Source organism: Apiospora marii, assembly GCF_038362585.1.
Source record: "Apiospora marii strain CBS 49790 chromosome Unknown utg000003l_segment0_segment0, whole genome shotgun sequence".
In the NCBI taxonomy this organism is placed as follows: Eukaryota; Fungi; Ascomycota; class Sordariomycetes; order Amphisphaeriales; family Apiosporaceae; genus Apiospora; species Apiospora marii.
The window spans coordinates 2,771,935-2,788,355 of record NW_027117374.1 but is presented as its reverse complement, the minus strand read 5'-3'; the positions used below and the strand labels follow the sequence as shown (position 1 = coordinate 2,788,355).

Sequence of the window (16,421 nt, the reverse complement as noted above, 5' to 3'; positions counted from 1 at the left end):
GTACTACGACTTGACTTTTTATCGAGTGAACGCGACACGCTATTTGACTCTTCTCGTTGCTCCGAACGGAACAAATAGTACTTTGTCATTTCCCACAACAGCTGTCATGGTTATTCCACTACAGCCGATTACGACGGGGGAATCAACAAATTGTAGTGATACTAAAAGTGCTTATATGATTCTTTCATTCGATATTTCTCTTAAGACTTCCAATGAGATGGTGACCATTGAACTGAGATACTAGCGTTGCGATTTGACAGACTTGACTGACAGACAGTTTCATTCTCAATAGGGGACGGACATGGGCTTGGCGGAACGACTCGTACCCCTACTTGCCGTGGTTGATCAATAAATTGGCATTACTCGATCCGGGAACTTGCTGCAACCCATGAGATAAGAGTAGCAGCCGACAAATGTTTCTCTGGCCTTTGGAGTCAACGTAGCAGTCGCGTGCCAGACCGTTGGTAGATCATGCCTTGATGAGGCCACGCTGGTGAATATCCACTCTTTGGACGACACTCGTTATTGCTGAGTGGGGGTGGGGGATAAGGAGTCGACGGTTTTCACCAACCGGCGCAGACTGCTTTGGTTTTCATGCATCGTATGTAGGGTTTCGCTTGCGAGGGGTCCTGGGCGATTGATCTCTCCATCGCTAGCGGAACCGGGCGTGTCCCTTTCCGAGCAACCTTCAAGCCGCGAGGGCCGAGGGCAATCAAGCTAGTTCGTAGAGAGTGTGACACGCGCAATGGGATGGTAGACACTATGCTGGATGTGGCCGCGGAGGAAAGCGGAAGGAAAATGTATCGAGTTTGTTAGATTACCACATAGGAGGTCCACAGCTGTATGGGGGAGATAATAATCAATTCTCTCTGGGCTTCTGTACAGGATATATACGAATAATGAGCTATTCTCACAGCACCCACCCCGGCACCAACGCTCTACAGCTTCACGAAAATGACAGTAGTCTTCATCCCACATAAACCTCCCTCTCCGCATCCGAGCACCGCGGCCGCGACAGGTTGAGCGGCAGCCCCCGCAGGTCCTTCTTCTCCCCAACCGCCACCAGCAGCTCCTTGCAGTCCAGCTCCAGCATCTCGGCCATCTCGTTGTAGCGGTGCCGCCGCAGCGCCGCCGCCGCCTCGATGATGCGCGCACAGAACAGGGCCGTGTCGCCCGCCTCGAGCTCCAGGATGCCCACCATCAGCATCGCCGACGCGTATGCCCGGAAGACGATGACCAGGGGCTCGCCGGGCCCCTCGTCCTCCATCTGCGCGACGCACCGGCCCAGCAGGTCCTCCGCCATGGAGCGCGCGCAGCAGCCCGTCTCGCTCGTTTCTTCCTCCTCTGCTCGCTCCTGCAGCACGTAGAAGACGTGGTACAAGAAGTCGAACAGAATTCCAATTGCGACGGCCGACTCGGGCCCCAGGTCCTCCTCGGCCCGCCCCAGCGCCTTGCGGTACTGGGCGACAAAATTCTTGCCCGAGGCCGCGGAGCCGCGCTGGTACCAGGCCAGCGTGTTCCAGGTCATCAGGATGGTCGGGTGGTCGTGGCCGAGCATCTCCTCGAGGGTGCGCGCGCTGGCCCGCATGCCGCTGTTGAGGGCGTGCGTCACCACGGCGTCGCTGCACTCGCCCTCGAGGAAGGACCGGCTGAAGCGCAGGATCCGCGACACCGGGTGCGACGACACCGTCGTGCCCCGGAAATTGTTCTCCGTCGCGTCACACAGGAACGTGATGAGGGCCCGGAGCAGGTCGAAATTGTCGTCGTGGACTATTATTAACGAAGTGGTGTACCGGGTTAGTTGAGACAGGTCTCATAGCGCATAGATGGAGTAGGGCAGGTGGCCACACTTACCCATGACACAGATGTCGTACGCCTTGCGCCACAGCAACCAGAACTCGTACAGCATCAGGGGATGCAGGGTGGTCACGCCCTTCTTGAGCATCTCGCAAAAGGCGTGGATAGTCTCGTATGCTTCACGGACGCAGCCGATCTTCATGAGATGCAGAGTCCACAGGATGGTGGTCTCGGACTCGGTGAAGTCGAAGCGGTCGTGGTCGGCGCGCACCTGCTTGGTGCCCAGCGCCTCGGCCACCCAGCCCTGGCCCTCGAATTGCGACCGCACGTAGGCTCGCGACGTCACGAGCGGCAGCTCCTGGAAGGCCAGGTGGTCCGGCAGGTTCAACCAGCGTGGGGCCATCGACGCCGAAGCCGCCGCCGGGTTCATGTGCGTCATCAGCCGCCCGCGGCGGTGGCCCCGCGTGACTAGGGAGGACTCATCCGCGTTGGCGGCACATGCAGGAGCAGAAGCGGCGGCGGCGGCAACCCGGGCCCGGCTGGGATTCTTTCGGGAAATGTTCTTGAACCAGCCCCAGCGCTTGAAGCGCGTCTTGAACATCTTGGTACTATCAGTAGACCAGTCATTAGCACGAGAGGTAAAAGAATAGAAGGGCTCGTGCCAAATTTGGTTCCATTGCTTGGTAAGCACTTACGTGGCCGGGAATAAGTAGGCGGCCTTCATCATCTGCTGGACCTCCTGTAGGGTCCGCCCTTCGACCATGTACAGCTGGTACAGAGTCGCCTTGTAGGCGTCCCATTCATCCTCGCTGTACTGGCTGATGCGGCCCACGCCGCGATGGGCGCGAGGGCACTCGGCCTGCTTGTTCCGCCTCGGCCGCTTGGGCGTCGATCGCCCGGCCTCGCCTGCAGGCGGCTGCAAGAGGCTCTGTGAGGCTGCATAATCGTGCTGACGGTTAGCATATTGGAGACCAATCAAACAGGTGAATGGTGCCGCAAGATCGAGGCACGTGTGATATTGGGTTACCTTGTCCATTCGGTAGAATAGGTTTAGCTATTGCGGTAATCCCTCCGGGAGGGCTGTAACACTCAGCTTTCGGTACTAGATCGAAGCCTAAGGCAGATCGGATCAGCTTCCCATTGTCCATGGAACGCATGCCGGCAAGGATCAAGGTGCCTGCGGAAAAAGTTGTGGTCGGCTTTGCATACTGTGATAGATGTTCGGAGCGTAGCTCCCTGACCTTTCGCGCAACGCTTGTTCGGCATTGCTGGCATCGTCGCCATAACTGGCAGGGTCACTGTCTTGTGTGAAAAGGAGGGCCGAATCCATTGCCAGAAGGATAGAACGGAGAATAATAGGCGCACTATTGTCTGGCAAGCTTATCTTGGGCGCGTAAGTCGATAAGAATAGAATTGGGTACTTTGCTGCATGAACGCCGCACTAACCAACAAGAACAGAGGAGGAGTGAGATGTCCCATGGCCATGGGACCGGTGCTCGACTTAAACAAACAACAGTCAGCACGCTCTCTGTGCGCGCGGATCATATATTAAACGCTCTGGGACGCAACTTGCTTCCGCGGAGACACCATTGCACGTAACCAAATACCGAGCCTGCACGCACGTCAGCAATTGGGCGACCCAGGGCGGGGAGGCAGGGGTGCGGATGCAACTGAAGGGAAATGAATGGCCAACCCATATGCAGATCCCAAAGGGGGGGTTCAATGCACCCTTCGCGTAACAGTGCCTCCAGTAGAAACCAATCTCTACTACATATACGGCAAAGACACACTCATGATGATGTATGTGTACGATACGCCAATACGCCCTCATGTCCATCCTTTGAGCCGGAGTTGGCAGCAGCAGCAGCAAGAGCTCGCGCTGTTCAATCAGTTCAGGGCTGACTAAGGGGCTGCGAACCGCTGCTGGTTCCCGCTGCCGCAGACCTCCAACAGCAACGTACGATGCCAATCAGACGACGCAGATGCAAGCCCACGGGTCGCTAGTGGGTAAAACTATCGACGATAAGTGCTCACGACGCAAGCAAGCGTCCCTGGCGGCTGTCAACGAAAAGATTTCGTGACCACACATGCTTGACCGGTTCGTAGATCACCATGGCAGTGGACAGATTTCGTATCAGCAATACATGTCATACATGACCCGGCTTCGTGGCCCAACCCCGCAGAACATGGTCGCGGGCGGGTGATCGACTCCCACAAGTGGTAGACAAGGTACCAATGAGAGATCGTGGAGTGGCTCGTCACGTCCAATTACGGCCCGACTTTGGTTCGCTCGCCCTCTGAGATGATTTTGGTCTTCCCACGACCTACATAGTCGCTCGATATCTACACACAGAAACCTTCATAGCGAGAGTTCTGTCGATCGCCATCGAATCTGGACACGAACCAGCCCGGCGCAGCAGAGGCTTTGGAAAACCATGTTTCATTTGGGGTGCCATCTTAGTCATTGACTGCTGCCGCGCTGTCACACACTATCCTCCAACTGTTGTGGAAACTCACCCGTAGTTGGTCGGCGACCTCTATGCGACCGATCTTGCGATTGTAGCGTTCCAGTTCGCCCAGCGCCCGAACGGTATGGCGTGCATCCGGACCAACCGTCTTGAGACACGCGTCATATCGTGCTTGGTACGACTCCAGCGCTTCTTCTTCCAGTCCCAGGCTCTCCATCGCCTGCGCCCTCAGATACCAGTACACAGTTTGCGTCCAGATGTCATAGTCCTCCGGCGAGGCCTCGATCCGCCTCCCAATGTCCTCGAGCAGCTCGGCGGCTTCGGTATCGAGACCTGCCTCGACGTAAATAGTGACTAATTCGAGCTTCGCCCACATGACATAGTCCAACGTCCAGTATTTGACGTCAGCAGCCATGTCGTCCACCATCTGCTCGATGCCGCTCTTTGCCGACATCATCGATATTCCGCCGAACCGATGCAGACTACGGATCAGCTCGAGTTTATGCACAGCGAGCTCTTTGTGGCGCGTCCCTAGCCGCTGCTTCAGGGATTCCCACCAAGCCTGGAGAATCGTCCAGAGGTAGGGTCGGATCGCCAGGACGCCGAGGGTGTTGATATGGTGCCATATACGGCTAATTGGGTGCGTTTTCCCCAGGATTATGGGGAACAGACTGGCTGAGTAGCGCACAAAGGAGGCGCCGAGCTCGGGCCCGGCTTGCAGCATGTAAAAGGCCACGATCAACGTCTTGAGGAGCATTTCCGGGGGCTGTTCCGTCTGGATGATGGACTGGTACTGCTGAAAACATATTTGCACCATCCGAAAGCCGGCCTCGGTGTCGCCCCGCAGAACCACCTCCCTCGCGACGCCAGCTTGATTGGTCCAGAGCCCCAGCTTGGGGCCTAGCTCCATTCCCCAGTCATTGGAAGCATTCCAGGCTCGGGTTTCGAACCGTTCACTTGTCCAGTCCAGGATGCATCGCGCACATTCCTCGGGTAAGCGTAGCACGTCTGGCGTCCGCACGGGGAGTGGCACCTGCGGTGGTGAGTTGGCGCGGTGAACTAACCTTGCCGCCGCTGACTGCATATTAGATAAGCGTGTAGCAGCAGCGGCAGCAGATTCGGCTACGAGGTCGTCTTCTTCATTGCTCGACGATGACGAGGGGGATGCCGATAGTCGCTTTGCGAGCGGCAGCACTTTGATGGGGCCGGTGCGGATGATGCTCTTTCCGACTGCGACGGGATTTCTGGGAAGTCCGATAAAGCCGCGCTTAGCTAGCACCTGGCGAGCGTCGCGCGGCTTGCGGCCCACTTTGCGCGCATCGTGATATTGGCTTTGGATGCCTTCCTCGTTGAAGCTGTAGTTGCAGATCGAAGTTGTTGGTCTTAGTCATTCGAGAAGGATCAGATGTAGGTAGGTGCCCGCGAACGAGCGGCGCAGACTCACGTGTCCGAGGCCTCGGGGTTCATTTGCATGCTCATGTTCATATCTGCCCGAGGAGCGTTCAGTTGGGCCCCCTTCCCCATTCAACAACCCCTGCCGGCCTTCTGGCTCTGCGTGATTGATGTGCTGTTGGGGGGTGGTCCGACAATGCGAGGACCGGCGTACTGGAAGATGTCAATTACTAATTGGGACTTTCTGTATCCTGTCAAAGGCGGGCGATGACTGGTATCATTTGATGACGATTAATTGGGAGGATGGGAAGGATAACCCATCCCAGGTTAGGTAAGCGAAACGGAAAGCGGACTTTTGAAGAATTGTGTCGCTCTTTCCTCACTCAGCTCTCCCGCTTCCCTCCCCTGTTCGTTCGCCTCCGCCTCCATGTCTCTGGGCCTTACCCATCCACCAGCCTTCCGGGTCCTGACCACCACCAAGATGCTGACTGCTTGACGCCCTTCCTCCTTCCAATCGGTCAGACATTAGCTCCTGAAAATCACTACCTTTTATCGTTCTTCGTCGCCAAATTGCCGGCGATTGGTCCGGCTTATGTGGGAGTGGTGGCCGTGGTGCGTTTGGAGCTGAAGGGAGGGTCCGCATATTTTGTTATGCATTCCCATTGATAGAAGCTTGTCCGCAAATAGAACATGGCCCACAATCTAGCGGATGTCAAAGCCCAGACTCCTCTTCCACCCCATGATGTCACAAAAATTGTTCGTTGAGTTGGCGGATGTTTCAACACGGGTTGTCATAAAGGCATCGAATATATTAGATACTACCGTAGAGTAATTCTGGCATTCGCAGTGCATACAGAAGACTTTTCAGGTCGCAAATAAGAGGCCCACAACTCTACATATCGACATTGCCGGATAGAGACATGTCAGCGCCAAGAGAGAACATAACATGCTCTTGTGGGGAGAGTCGGACCAGAATGAAGGCCGAGTTTCTATGCTGCATACGACGTAACTGTCATATCTTTATTGATCCTTTGATTAATTCACAGTCGTCAGAGCTGGTCAGAGCGGGCTCCAGTCATGTGTTGCAGTGAAGATCTCGCCATTTGTGGCCTCCCTGTTGCGTTGCCTATCTTGTATCTATGTACGTAGGTGAAAGAGTTCGCGATCTTCTATCGAGGGCCTTGTATGTTCAGATCTCCCACAAAAGTCCGCCACCAAAGTATTTCGCCCACCCACAATGATTCTCATCAATGCATTGCGGTTATTACTATCTGACAAGACAAACGGCCCAGAAAAAAATGCCGTAGATTATCGCCGGGTCGTTTTGTGCAGTCGTCGTGCGGTTGGAGTGTGCGGTTAGACGAAGCTCGCTAGGATCGAAACGGGCATCGGCAGACCTCAAGATTCATCAAGGCGTCAGGCTATGCCGAGTTTGTCCCTGCTGCATACCAGGGGCCGCCCCTTGCCATCTCAGGATTGCGAGCCATCAAACCCCGAACCCGCTGGCCGAGACGCTCCCGACCTCGAAACTTGGTGTAGATCTCAGTCACAGACCGCCAACCGCGGGCAGGTTAACATCGATGCGGTAATGGTCGCGCGTTGGCGGGGGTCCTTAATGCCTGGCCGCTAAGGATATTTCCGAACTCGCTGGCCCCATAATGCCCAGGGCCCCCAGCTGCCACAGCGTCTCGTCCCACCCCCGCAAACGTCTAATGTTTTTTCCTCTCAAGAAACCGCTGTGATCACTAACTCTATGATGTTTAGGCGCATACCATCGTGCTACCTCGTACAATTGGACTGCTGCTATTCTGTACATCCGCGGCAAGCCGACATCTGAAGTGGAGGGAGATCCGAGTTGATCATACGAGACACCATCATCTCGTCCGGATAGATCCCCGGGCACCGCCCCAGTCTTGCCCACGCGGAGGTCCCACTGGACCATATAATTCACTATATCAAAGACCCCAAGACACCAATCACTACTGCATTTTCTGGAAACGATGCAAGCCCCTCTTCCCTCAACGTGACGGTAGTTGTTGGCTGACAAGACGCCTCACTGAGTCGTTCGTTCGTTTGCCTGCCCGAAACCTAACCGCGTACGGGAACTCAATTGCTGGCCTGGCCGCCGCACACGTGGAGTTCGAGGCCGCCGAGAGCGTACCCCGCAGCGAACAAGAAACCACCCAAAACCAAAACCAGACCCAAGCGGGAACCTTAGGCGAGTAGGCGAGCGACTCTGGACGATTTGAAGCATAAAGGCCGTCCATTTAGGTTGGGGGGTTGGCTGCTAGCAGCCCGGGACGCGGATGGCCCAGGTGGCTGATGCAGCGCATCGATGCGGTGGGCGAACTCTCGATCGTCCAATGGTGTGGCTAGAGTGGTGCGCGACAGGGATCCCTCTCGCCATCACTCAGCAGCAGTGACGACACGACTCTTCAACCCAAAACCTTGAATCCCTCTCCTCTACAATAGGCTTGCTTACACGCACGCTTCCAAAACGTAATGAGGAGTGCCGACCCCTCTTCGGCCCTGTATCATAAATAGGCAGAGGGGGGAGCTTGGTAGAATCCGAATTGATTTGTCTGCCACTCTTGTGTCTCTTGAGCTTCTGACGTATCAGGATATTCCAAGATAAACTATACGCAACCTCACCCACTCACTACGCCAGCGCACCTCTAGCCCACCGTTACTAGCACCATCTTCATCATGGAGGAAGTCCTCAGGAAGACCACGGCCACGGCCACGGCTTCGCCGACCAGTTTCCCCACTGTTACGCCGGATCTTCCGACTTTCTACTTCACTGATGTCGCCAGTGATACCGGCAAGCGGACGCTATGGTGAGTCAATTAGTATGCAATCACCCTTTAGCGACCCCTAAACTTATTCTGTACCCAGGGTCGTCACCGTCTTCATGGCTCTGTCGTCGCTCGCCTTTTATGGAATGGCTATGAGAGTCCCAGTTGTAAGTTTAGTCCATGAGTCCGGGACGCAACATGGCTAGTGTCTCCCGACTGACTTTGGGCAGCAAAAACGCCTGTTCCATGTATTGACTGCTTTCATCACGACCATTGCCTTCATCTCGTACTTCGCCATGGCCTCTGGTGATGGCATCAACTTCCATGTCTACAAGGAGAAGACCACCAAGCACCACACCGCCGTGGAGGTCTACTCGCGCCAGGTCTACTGGGCCCGATACGTTGATGTAAGTTGTGAACACCCGAGACTTTACCCTAGTGAACACCCAAGGCACATGCTAACCAACCTCCACAGTGGTCTCTGACTACCCCCCTCTTGCTGGCAGATTTGGCCTTCCTCGCTGGCCTGAACGGCGCCAGCATGCTGGTTGCTATCTTTGCTGATGTCATCATGGTTCTCACTGGTCTCTTCGCCGCCTTTGGCAACAGTGATGGCCAGAAGTGGGGATACTACACCATGGGCTGCGCCGCCTACCTGGTCATTGTCTACCAGCTCGCCATCAACGGCCGCACCGCCATCTCCAACAAGGACACCAAGACCAAGACCTTCTTCACCATGATTGCGGGCTACACCCTGCTTCTCTGGACTGCCTACCCCATGCAAGTTCTGGATTCACTCCCGTGACGCGAGATCAAATGGCTAACTACAATTCCAGTGTCTGGGGCATTGGTGATGGAGCTCGCTTGATGAATGTGGATGCTGAGGTTGTCTGCTACGCCATCCTTGACGTTTTGGCCAAGCCCATCTTCGGTTTCTGGCTCTTGACTACGCACGACAAGATCTCTCGCAACACCGCCTCCATCGAGGGCTTCTGGGCTTATGGTCTTACCCAGGAGGGTGCCATCCGAGTTGGCGATGGTGCTTAATGTAAAGCGACGGTCATTTCCAAGGCATGCTACTCTTCCGTCAACACGCGGCTGGGTGCCACACGACATCACAGCTCCTCTTACGGGAGGCCTTGCTGAAGCCGCTGCTCAATTGTGTGGGCTGTTCGGGGCGTTTCGAATTCTGTCGACGCTGTTCATGGTACCGGGGTGTTCAACTGGCATTGATTGTGCGAAATCCAGATTGATCACATGCGTTTGGTGCTGCTATTCGATGGTTCTTGTATGATTAACGGTTACGGTCGTTCCATAATAATCCGAAGCGTTAGCAATCTATCATTTTGTATCAACTTGTACTATGACTACTCAGTGACCGCATGCCGAGGGATTTCGTATCAACACGCTTTGGTCAATCCAACTCAAGTCATCTGGCTCTCCCTCCCACCCCATGAACACGTCCCGCGGGCTGGCGTATGGTTTTACGCTCTTGTCATCCAATACCGTTGTGACAGTACTTGCCGCCATCACCCCCTCGTCGTATCCGGGCCCCTGGTTCCGGTAGACGGCTTCCAAGGTCGTCGCGCTATCAAACCGCGGGTCGGTATCCTGCCACTTGATATAGCCCGCGGGCAGGATGCTCGCATCCAAGTACGATCCGAGGAAGACACTCCGATGCAGCGAATTCCACGGGCGCCCCAGCGGGCACTGGCCCTCGATCGTCGCCGCGACGGTGCTGTTGGCGGCGATGACGCGCGACGACGAGACGTAGACGCCATACTTGTTAGGGAAGGTCGTGTCCGTACCTGCATCACTCCGTCATTCATCAGTGCCTACAACGGGAAAGGGGAGAGAGATTTAGGAAGAAATGGAGATCAACATACCCTTCCAAGCCGTGATGCCGCCCCCGCAGTTCCGCAGCGCCAGCGTCGACCGCTCGACCCACGCCGTCCCGAACCCGTACAGGAAGTCGACCTCGCCCGCGACCACGCAGTCGTAGAAGTAGGCGCTCCCGCGCTTGCCCACGTAGACGGTGTCCTGGAAGCTGTAGAGGCCGCAGCCGTAGAAGCTGGCGCGCGCGTAGGCCACGCCCAGGGCGAGCGCGGGCCCCACCGACCGCGTGGCCGCCGTGTTGCGCAGGTCCACGTTGTACAGCCGGAAGTCGCGGCTGCCGGCGGGGGTGTCGGGCGACACGGGGTACCCCGTGGGTCCCGTGCCTGTCAGGCCGGCTTCCCACGTGGGCGCGACCGTCAGGACGCTGGTCACGGCGTTGTCGACGATTTTGCCCGTGCTGTCGCTGTTGGCGGACGCCCAGATCACCGTTACCTCGTTGGCGTGGTCGGTGTCCGACTGCACATCGGCGTAGGGCGCCGACGAGCTGTTCCGGAACGGCGCGTCGGTCTGTCCCAGCAGCGTCAGCGGGCCGGGGCGCGTCACGTTGAGCTGCTCGACGTAGGTCCCCGGCGCGATGAGGATGGTGTGCGCGGTGTCGTCGTGCGGCAGCGATGCGATGGCGGCCTGGATCGTCGTGAAGTTGGCCAGCGGGCTGTCGGGGCTCACAAAGAGGGTCCCGGCCGGACAGCCTGCCAAGGGGCGACAGGTCTTACGCTGGCACTCTGCATATGTTCTGACCGGAGGGCCGAGGGACACGTCGCTAACACTGCGGCGCCCATCTATGCTTGGGGCCGATGTTGCGAGCTGGCTCGAGGCCAATGCGGCGAGAACTGCTGCTCGTCTAAGCTTCCACATTGCGGTGTCGTTGGAGTGCTGGAGTAGGACGGGAGGAATAGCTAGTCGCTGCCCTCATGACCCTGGCCCCGGTATATAAACGACATGCATCGCTACAGTACCGTCCCACGCCTGCTCGTCCTGAGATGAATATTTGCAGTGGGCTCTGTACATACACAGACTTACTCCGGGGGTCACGCATTGGAGACTGCGGGGGATCTGTTGTGCGGGATGTTGGGGTAAACGCGGAGGAAGTAAATCCACGAAACACATAGCCTGTAACTGAGGATCCACTCGACCCTGGGGCATGCGATCGAGAGATTCATCGATGCACAGGAGATTGGTGCATTGCGAGCATTGTGTCGAGCGTGCTGACACTCTCAAGTATCTACGTGAAGAGTACAGGTAATGCAAGCCAAATAATTTTAGTACAGGCTCAATGCTGGTGCCAAATTGCACGGAGTAAACGGTGATGAGACGACCAGCAGTATAAGGGATATCGACAGCATGAAGGATTGGCTTGGTAATTGGATGACTGTATATATCAATGATCGCATTACCTTCCCCCATCATCCGCTAGTCGCTCCATATAGGGTATTAGAAACTACTATTATCTCCAGCGTAAATGATAATTCAACACTACCTTCAATGTCACCAACAAGGCCGTAATTGCGAATATCCCACCGAGCTCACAGAGAATGCAGCTTGGAGTCCTTGGTCATGTGACGGAACTTCTTGCCGAAGGGGATGAATACAGTCAACCCAATGACAGAGATTCCCACCGTGATTGCCATAAGAGTAAGCAAGGGGCTCAAGTAGCCTCCGGTCGCGGCCCAGTCGTTGAAGAAAAAGATCATTCCAAACTTGAATGAGTTAGTGCCGTGCTCGAACAAATTGGACAAGGTACTAAGAAAGACTTACCCCAAACGTGTTCTTGACAATCGTGGCCGCGATCATAATCTCTCCCGGCAGCGTCTTGTAGCAGTCGACAGCGTAGGCAATGGCAATGGCGGGAATGCCGACGACCTGAATGCCGACCAGCATGTAGCCCGCCACGACGGTGGCGGCCCAGGGCCAGCTGCGCTGGTAGCCGACGGCGGTGACGGTCATGCCGATGAGGCAGAGGGCGACGTAGGGAATCAGGGCCGGGAGCCGGAACTCGGCCTCGAGCACGCCGCGGTTCTTGCGGGCGCGGCGCAGGGCGATCCAGTCGGAGAAGGGCCCCGCGGTCACGAGGGCGATGGCGGCGCCGACGACGAAGGCGAAGTTGACAAAGCCGATCTGGTCCGGCGTGAAGAGGTACGGCGGGGGGCCAAACACTTGGGCCTGGGTCAGGTTGAGGGCCAGCAGGCAGTTGGCCGCGAAGCCCATGGCGAAGGCGGCCCAGAGAATGATGGGGAAGGAGAAGATCTGGATGGGCGAGACGATGTCGCGCGTCACCTTGGCCAGGCTGTAGTCGAAGCGCATGCGCGGGATGAGGGAGAACTGCTCCTTGGACGGCCGGCCGACGGGGCGGATCTGCACCGTGCTGGGGGCCCGCGACGGGGATGAGGTCCGGCCCTCGCTGTCCGATGCTTGTCCTTCCTGCTTGTCATTCTGGTACGCCATGTTGAAGATGGATCCCGCCGGCGAACCCGGGTTGGATCTTTCGTACTTGGTCTCGGGGTGAGCGACAATGGTCAAGATCCAGCTGACGCCCTGCAAGATTGTGCAGACCCAGAACTAGGGAGTCGTTAGCATGGACATGCAACATTCGAGACAATACCAGCATCACTTACAAACCATCTCCAGCTGATCTGGGAGGCGATGGCGCCCGAAATGATGGGGCCGATGAACAGACCCATAAAGTAAGCCCAGCTACGTCTATTGTTAGCAACTTCTCTCCCCTGCCTGTGGGTTTCAGGTACTCACAAGTAAAAGGTCATGCTTCGGCCTCTCTGGTGGACGAACAAGATGTCCGAGATGACCATGGGCATGATGCTCTCGTTAGCCGCCGCGCCGATGCCAGATATGACACGGGCACCGATGAAGCTTGGGTAGCTGGTGACGAGCCCCTGCCAGATGTTGGCCAGAAAGCAGATGAGGCCGCAGATGATGATGACGGGGCGACGCCCGAAGACGTTGGCGGCCGGCACGATCAGGAAGTTGGCGTAGCCCAGGGTGATGGCGGCGGCGCCGAAGAGCATGTTGACCTGGGGCAGAGTCTTGTGGAACTCGGCCTCGAAGATCTGGGTCATGGGCGCGATGGCCAGGGGCGTCATGATGCTGATGAAGACGAAGACGAACTGGTTGGCGATGATGATGGTCTTCCACGTCGTCGACCAGTTCAGGGGGTCGTCGGAATTGTTGGAGGGGTGCGGCACCAGGACAAGCTCATCTCGGGCCAGCTCGCCGCTCTCCTTGAAGACGATCTCGGTGCCGGGGAGGAGGTCATCCTCCCTGCTGGTGGTAGTGGGGGGAGCCATGGATGCCAATCGTTTGGATACAATCACCAATAAACAAGGAAAGTTGAAGTTGCACAAGTGGTCCCTTAGCTATATCCTGTCTGGCTGGGCGCAACTGCAGATCTTATAGAGGGCATGGCTCTTCATGGAAACACTGTCCCGGTGGTCATGGACGCCACGCCACGTTCGAGATGCCGACCACGGTACAAGGTTCAGGATTTTCATCAACACAAGCCGTTGGCCCAAATCCGTCGATAAGGCTATCCATACTCCCATGCCATCGGGGAAAGAGCCATGTGGTCGTGGCCTGCAGTTCCCCAGAGAGCTGGGTTACCCCCCTGCCACCTTGTGCATGGTGGCGTCGGACGTCCGAAGTCAATTTACATCGGTCCGATCGAAATACTACAAGCCCAGAGGAGCCAGAGTCGAGTCGAAGAGGAATGGATGAGAAGGCAATGGTCTATGGCTCTTTTTCCTTCATCCGAAGTTTTGCTTTTGGGAGGTTGGTGGGGTTTTGATCGGTTGGGTTCAGATATACTTTGTTGATTTAATCCTTCAGCATCCTAATCTCCGCTATCTTCGGGGCTGTTCATGGCAAGTAGGTAGGAAGGCGCCACAGGGCAACAGGCCGGGTACACAAATGTTTTACAGTGGGGAAGCCCGCTCGGTTGGGTCTCAGGCTACGTTTCCTTCCTCAGCTAGCTGATAGCTTTCCTGCCAATTCAGACGGTGCCGTCTCCCAGTCAGCTTGTCGGATTTCGATACCTTCGACGTCACCACGGTTCACTCCGTATTGACGTTGGAACAGAGGTAACGTTCATCCGGTACGTCGAGGGGCGAGCGCGAGCCGAGCGCGAGCAATACCACACTCACCAATTTTGACGCAGCCGGCTCGAAGGAGGGACGAACCAACGGGAGGACGGACGGCACCGTGCGCGAGCAATGCCACACCCATACAATCCGACTTCGCACGAGCCTCCGTCAGCCGGTCTGCAGCTTATCGGAGGACTATTCGAATCGACCCAAGCTTATCGACTTGATTGGTCGTATATAGCGACTCGATCAGCTACTATTCCGACGGGATAAGCTGGTCACGTCGAGTCACATATATGCTTCTACCCCGAAAACCAGCGAAAAGCTCCAGCTAGCTGAAAAAAGGAAACACGCCCTCAGATGCACAACTGACAGACTGGCATCCCTTCCAGAGCTGCGAAAGTCAAGGGAAATTCAATGAATCCGATTATCAAAGATGGGATCTAGAGCCTCGAACCTTGACCGAACTCGAAAGCAGGCACAGTACCCAATTTTTCTTCCAGGTAGGGACGCTGCACCTAGCTTCAAAGGAGATATCTCTCCGGGCAGCCCTGTTGTCATCCTCCTACTTGCCTAAGCTAGGATACCCGATTAACCTACTCCTGACAAGAGTTCATCCCTCAATTATTGGCATGCGCATCATTATAGTAATGAATCTAGATCGATCAGAAAACGTCAGCCAAGCCCCCTCGAAGCGACACACCCCGCCATAAAAGAAAAGCGTCTTACCGTCTGATCCGAACACCCGGCCGGCGTTTGATAGGCGTAGGCCCCCGTGTTGATGAAGAGCGCCTGGCCCTGGCACACGAGCCAGGCCGCGACGTTCTGGCGCTGGACCTCTGGCGCGCTCCAGGTGAGGGCGTCGCCCTGGAATTCGAAGGCACCGAAGGGGTTCTCGGTCGTGTTGAACCACGTCGCCAGCGTGCGCGGCGTCGTGCCCGACGACGCGGGCCTCTCCACCCACATGTACAGGGGCGCCTGGCCGTCGCCCGTGTTCTCCACCAGCTGCCCGTCCGCCACGTTGAACTGCCCCGCCGTCGTGTACGACTCGAGGAGCGCCGTCCCCGCCGCGACCGCGGGTTTCGTCTGCAGATACTTGTGGTAGTTGGGCGCTGCGACGGCGCGGATCCAATACCAGCCCTTCTGCAGCGTCGTGCCGGGGCCGGCCGCCTGTCGGTCTGCGATCGGGAGGTTGGTCGGCTGCGGCACGCGCGGCTTCCGTCCGTAGGGCTCGTCGGGGATCAGTGTCAAGGTCATCTCGGGCGCCGTCAGCGTGAACGGTGGCTCCGACTTGACACCGCGGACTTGTTCATTCCGGGCGCCATTCTCTGCCACTGTGGATGCCACAAGGAAGGCCAAGATCGAGGACGTGCTAAGGAGCATGCTGTAGGTGATTTCCGGACGATTTTTCTAGATGGGTACTCAATAGTCCAAACACGAGAGAAGGGAAGTAATATACCATGAGAGAGTTGTAGTAGTGGCCAGCCCAGCGTACTTCGATTTGGCGGAGATCCGCATTCGTGCGATATAAGTAGCGCAGCTGCGAACAGAGAGGTTCCGACGTTGCCATTCTGGGCCAACGGCGGTTCTCCTTCCACGGCCGCGCTCAGCTCTTTTCGTCACTAGAGATTGAGAACTACCTTCAATATGTTTCCCGACAGCGGAGAGATGGATATTGGTGTCCGTATGCCGTAGTATGGGGTTCCGACAAATTTTCCAATCTGTTGCAGTGAACGCCAATTGATCAAATCACTCGCAGGTAGTGCGCTCAAATCATCACATTCATTAGGTTGGTTTCGCAAAGCGTGCACGAATCATAAACCCTCTACCAGGCAGTATACTCAGACACGCAGACTTTTTCCACATCGACTGTGACGTTCAGTCAGTTTACATTTCACATCTCAACAATCAGGAGCGAACAGACACGATCGTAGAGAAGGAACAACACATCATGTATGGCAATCATGTACCGACCACCATTT

At 56.3% G+C, this 16,421-nt stretch overlaps 6 protein-coding genes across 6 annotated transcripts; 1 reads left to right on the top strand and 5 right to left on the bottom strand.

Annotated features, from left to right (window-relative positions):
• Positions 1-967: 967 nt before the first annotated feature.
• PG985_004390 (uncharacterized protein) lies at positions 968-2,833 on the bottom strand (the record flags this gene model as incomplete). The annotated part of the gene is made up of 3 exons (XM_066824159.1): positions 968-1,770; positions 1,855-2,405; positions 2,493-2,833. 3 exons carry the CDS (start codon positions 2,831-2,833, stop codon positions 968-970), a joined length of 1,695 nt encoding a protein of 564 aa, XP_066687319.1.
• A 1,421-nt stretch (positions 2,834-4,254) lies between these two features.
• PG985_004389 (Clr5 domain-containing protein) lies at positions 4,255-5,750 on the bottom strand (the record flags this gene model as incomplete). The annotated part of the gene is made up of 2 exons (XM_066824158.1): positions 4,255-5,620; positions 5,710-5,750. The coding sequence occupies 2 exons, from the start codon at positions 5,748-5,750 to the stop codon at positions 4,255-4,257; spliced, it is 1,407 nt and encodes a 468-aa protein (XP_066687318.1).
• Positions 5,751-8,363: 2,613 nt separating this feature from the next.
• Positions 8,364-9,499, top strand: PG985_004388 (uncharacterized protein; the record flags this gene model as incomplete). Its single annotated transcript, XM_066824157.1, has 5 exons — positions 8,364-8,494; positions 8,553-8,619; positions 8,683-8,859; positions 8,928-9,232; positions 9,289-9,499. 5 exons carry the CDS (start codon positions 8,364-8,366, stop codon positions 9,497-9,499), a joined length of 891 nt encoding a protein of 296 aa, XP_066687317.1.
• A 324-nt stretch (positions 9,500-9,823) lies between these two features.
• PG985_004387 (pectinesterase) lies at positions 9,824-11,203 on the bottom strand (the record flags this gene model as incomplete). Its single annotated transcript, XM_066824156.1, has 2 exons — positions 9,824-10,260; positions 10,339-11,203. 2 exons carry the CDS (start codon positions 11,201-11,203, stop codon positions 9,824-9,826), a joined length of 1,302 nt encoding a protein of 433 aa, XP_066687316.1.
• A 668-nt stretch (positions 11,204-11,871) lies between these two features.
• Positions 11,872-13,647, bottom strand: PG985_004386 (MFS general substrate transporter; the record flags this gene model as incomplete). The annotated part of the gene is made up of 4 exons (XM_066824155.1): positions 11,872-12,045; positions 12,104-12,904; positions 12,961-13,039; positions 13,094-13,647. The coding sequence occupies 4 exons, from the start codon at positions 13,645-13,647 to the stop codon at positions 11,872-11,874; spliced, it is 1,608 nt and encodes a 535-aa protein (XP_066687315.1).
• A 1,412-nt stretch (positions 13,648-15,059) lies between these two features.
• Positions 15,060-15,822, bottom strand: PG985_004385 (uncharacterized protein; the record flags this gene model as incomplete). Its single annotated transcript, XM_066824154.1, has 2 exons — positions 15,060-15,095; positions 15,169-15,822. 2 exons carry the CDS (start codon positions 15,820-15,822, stop codon positions 15,060-15,062), a joined length of 690 nt encoding a protein of 229 aa, XP_066687314.1.
• Positions 15,823-16,421: the final 599 nt, after the last annotated feature.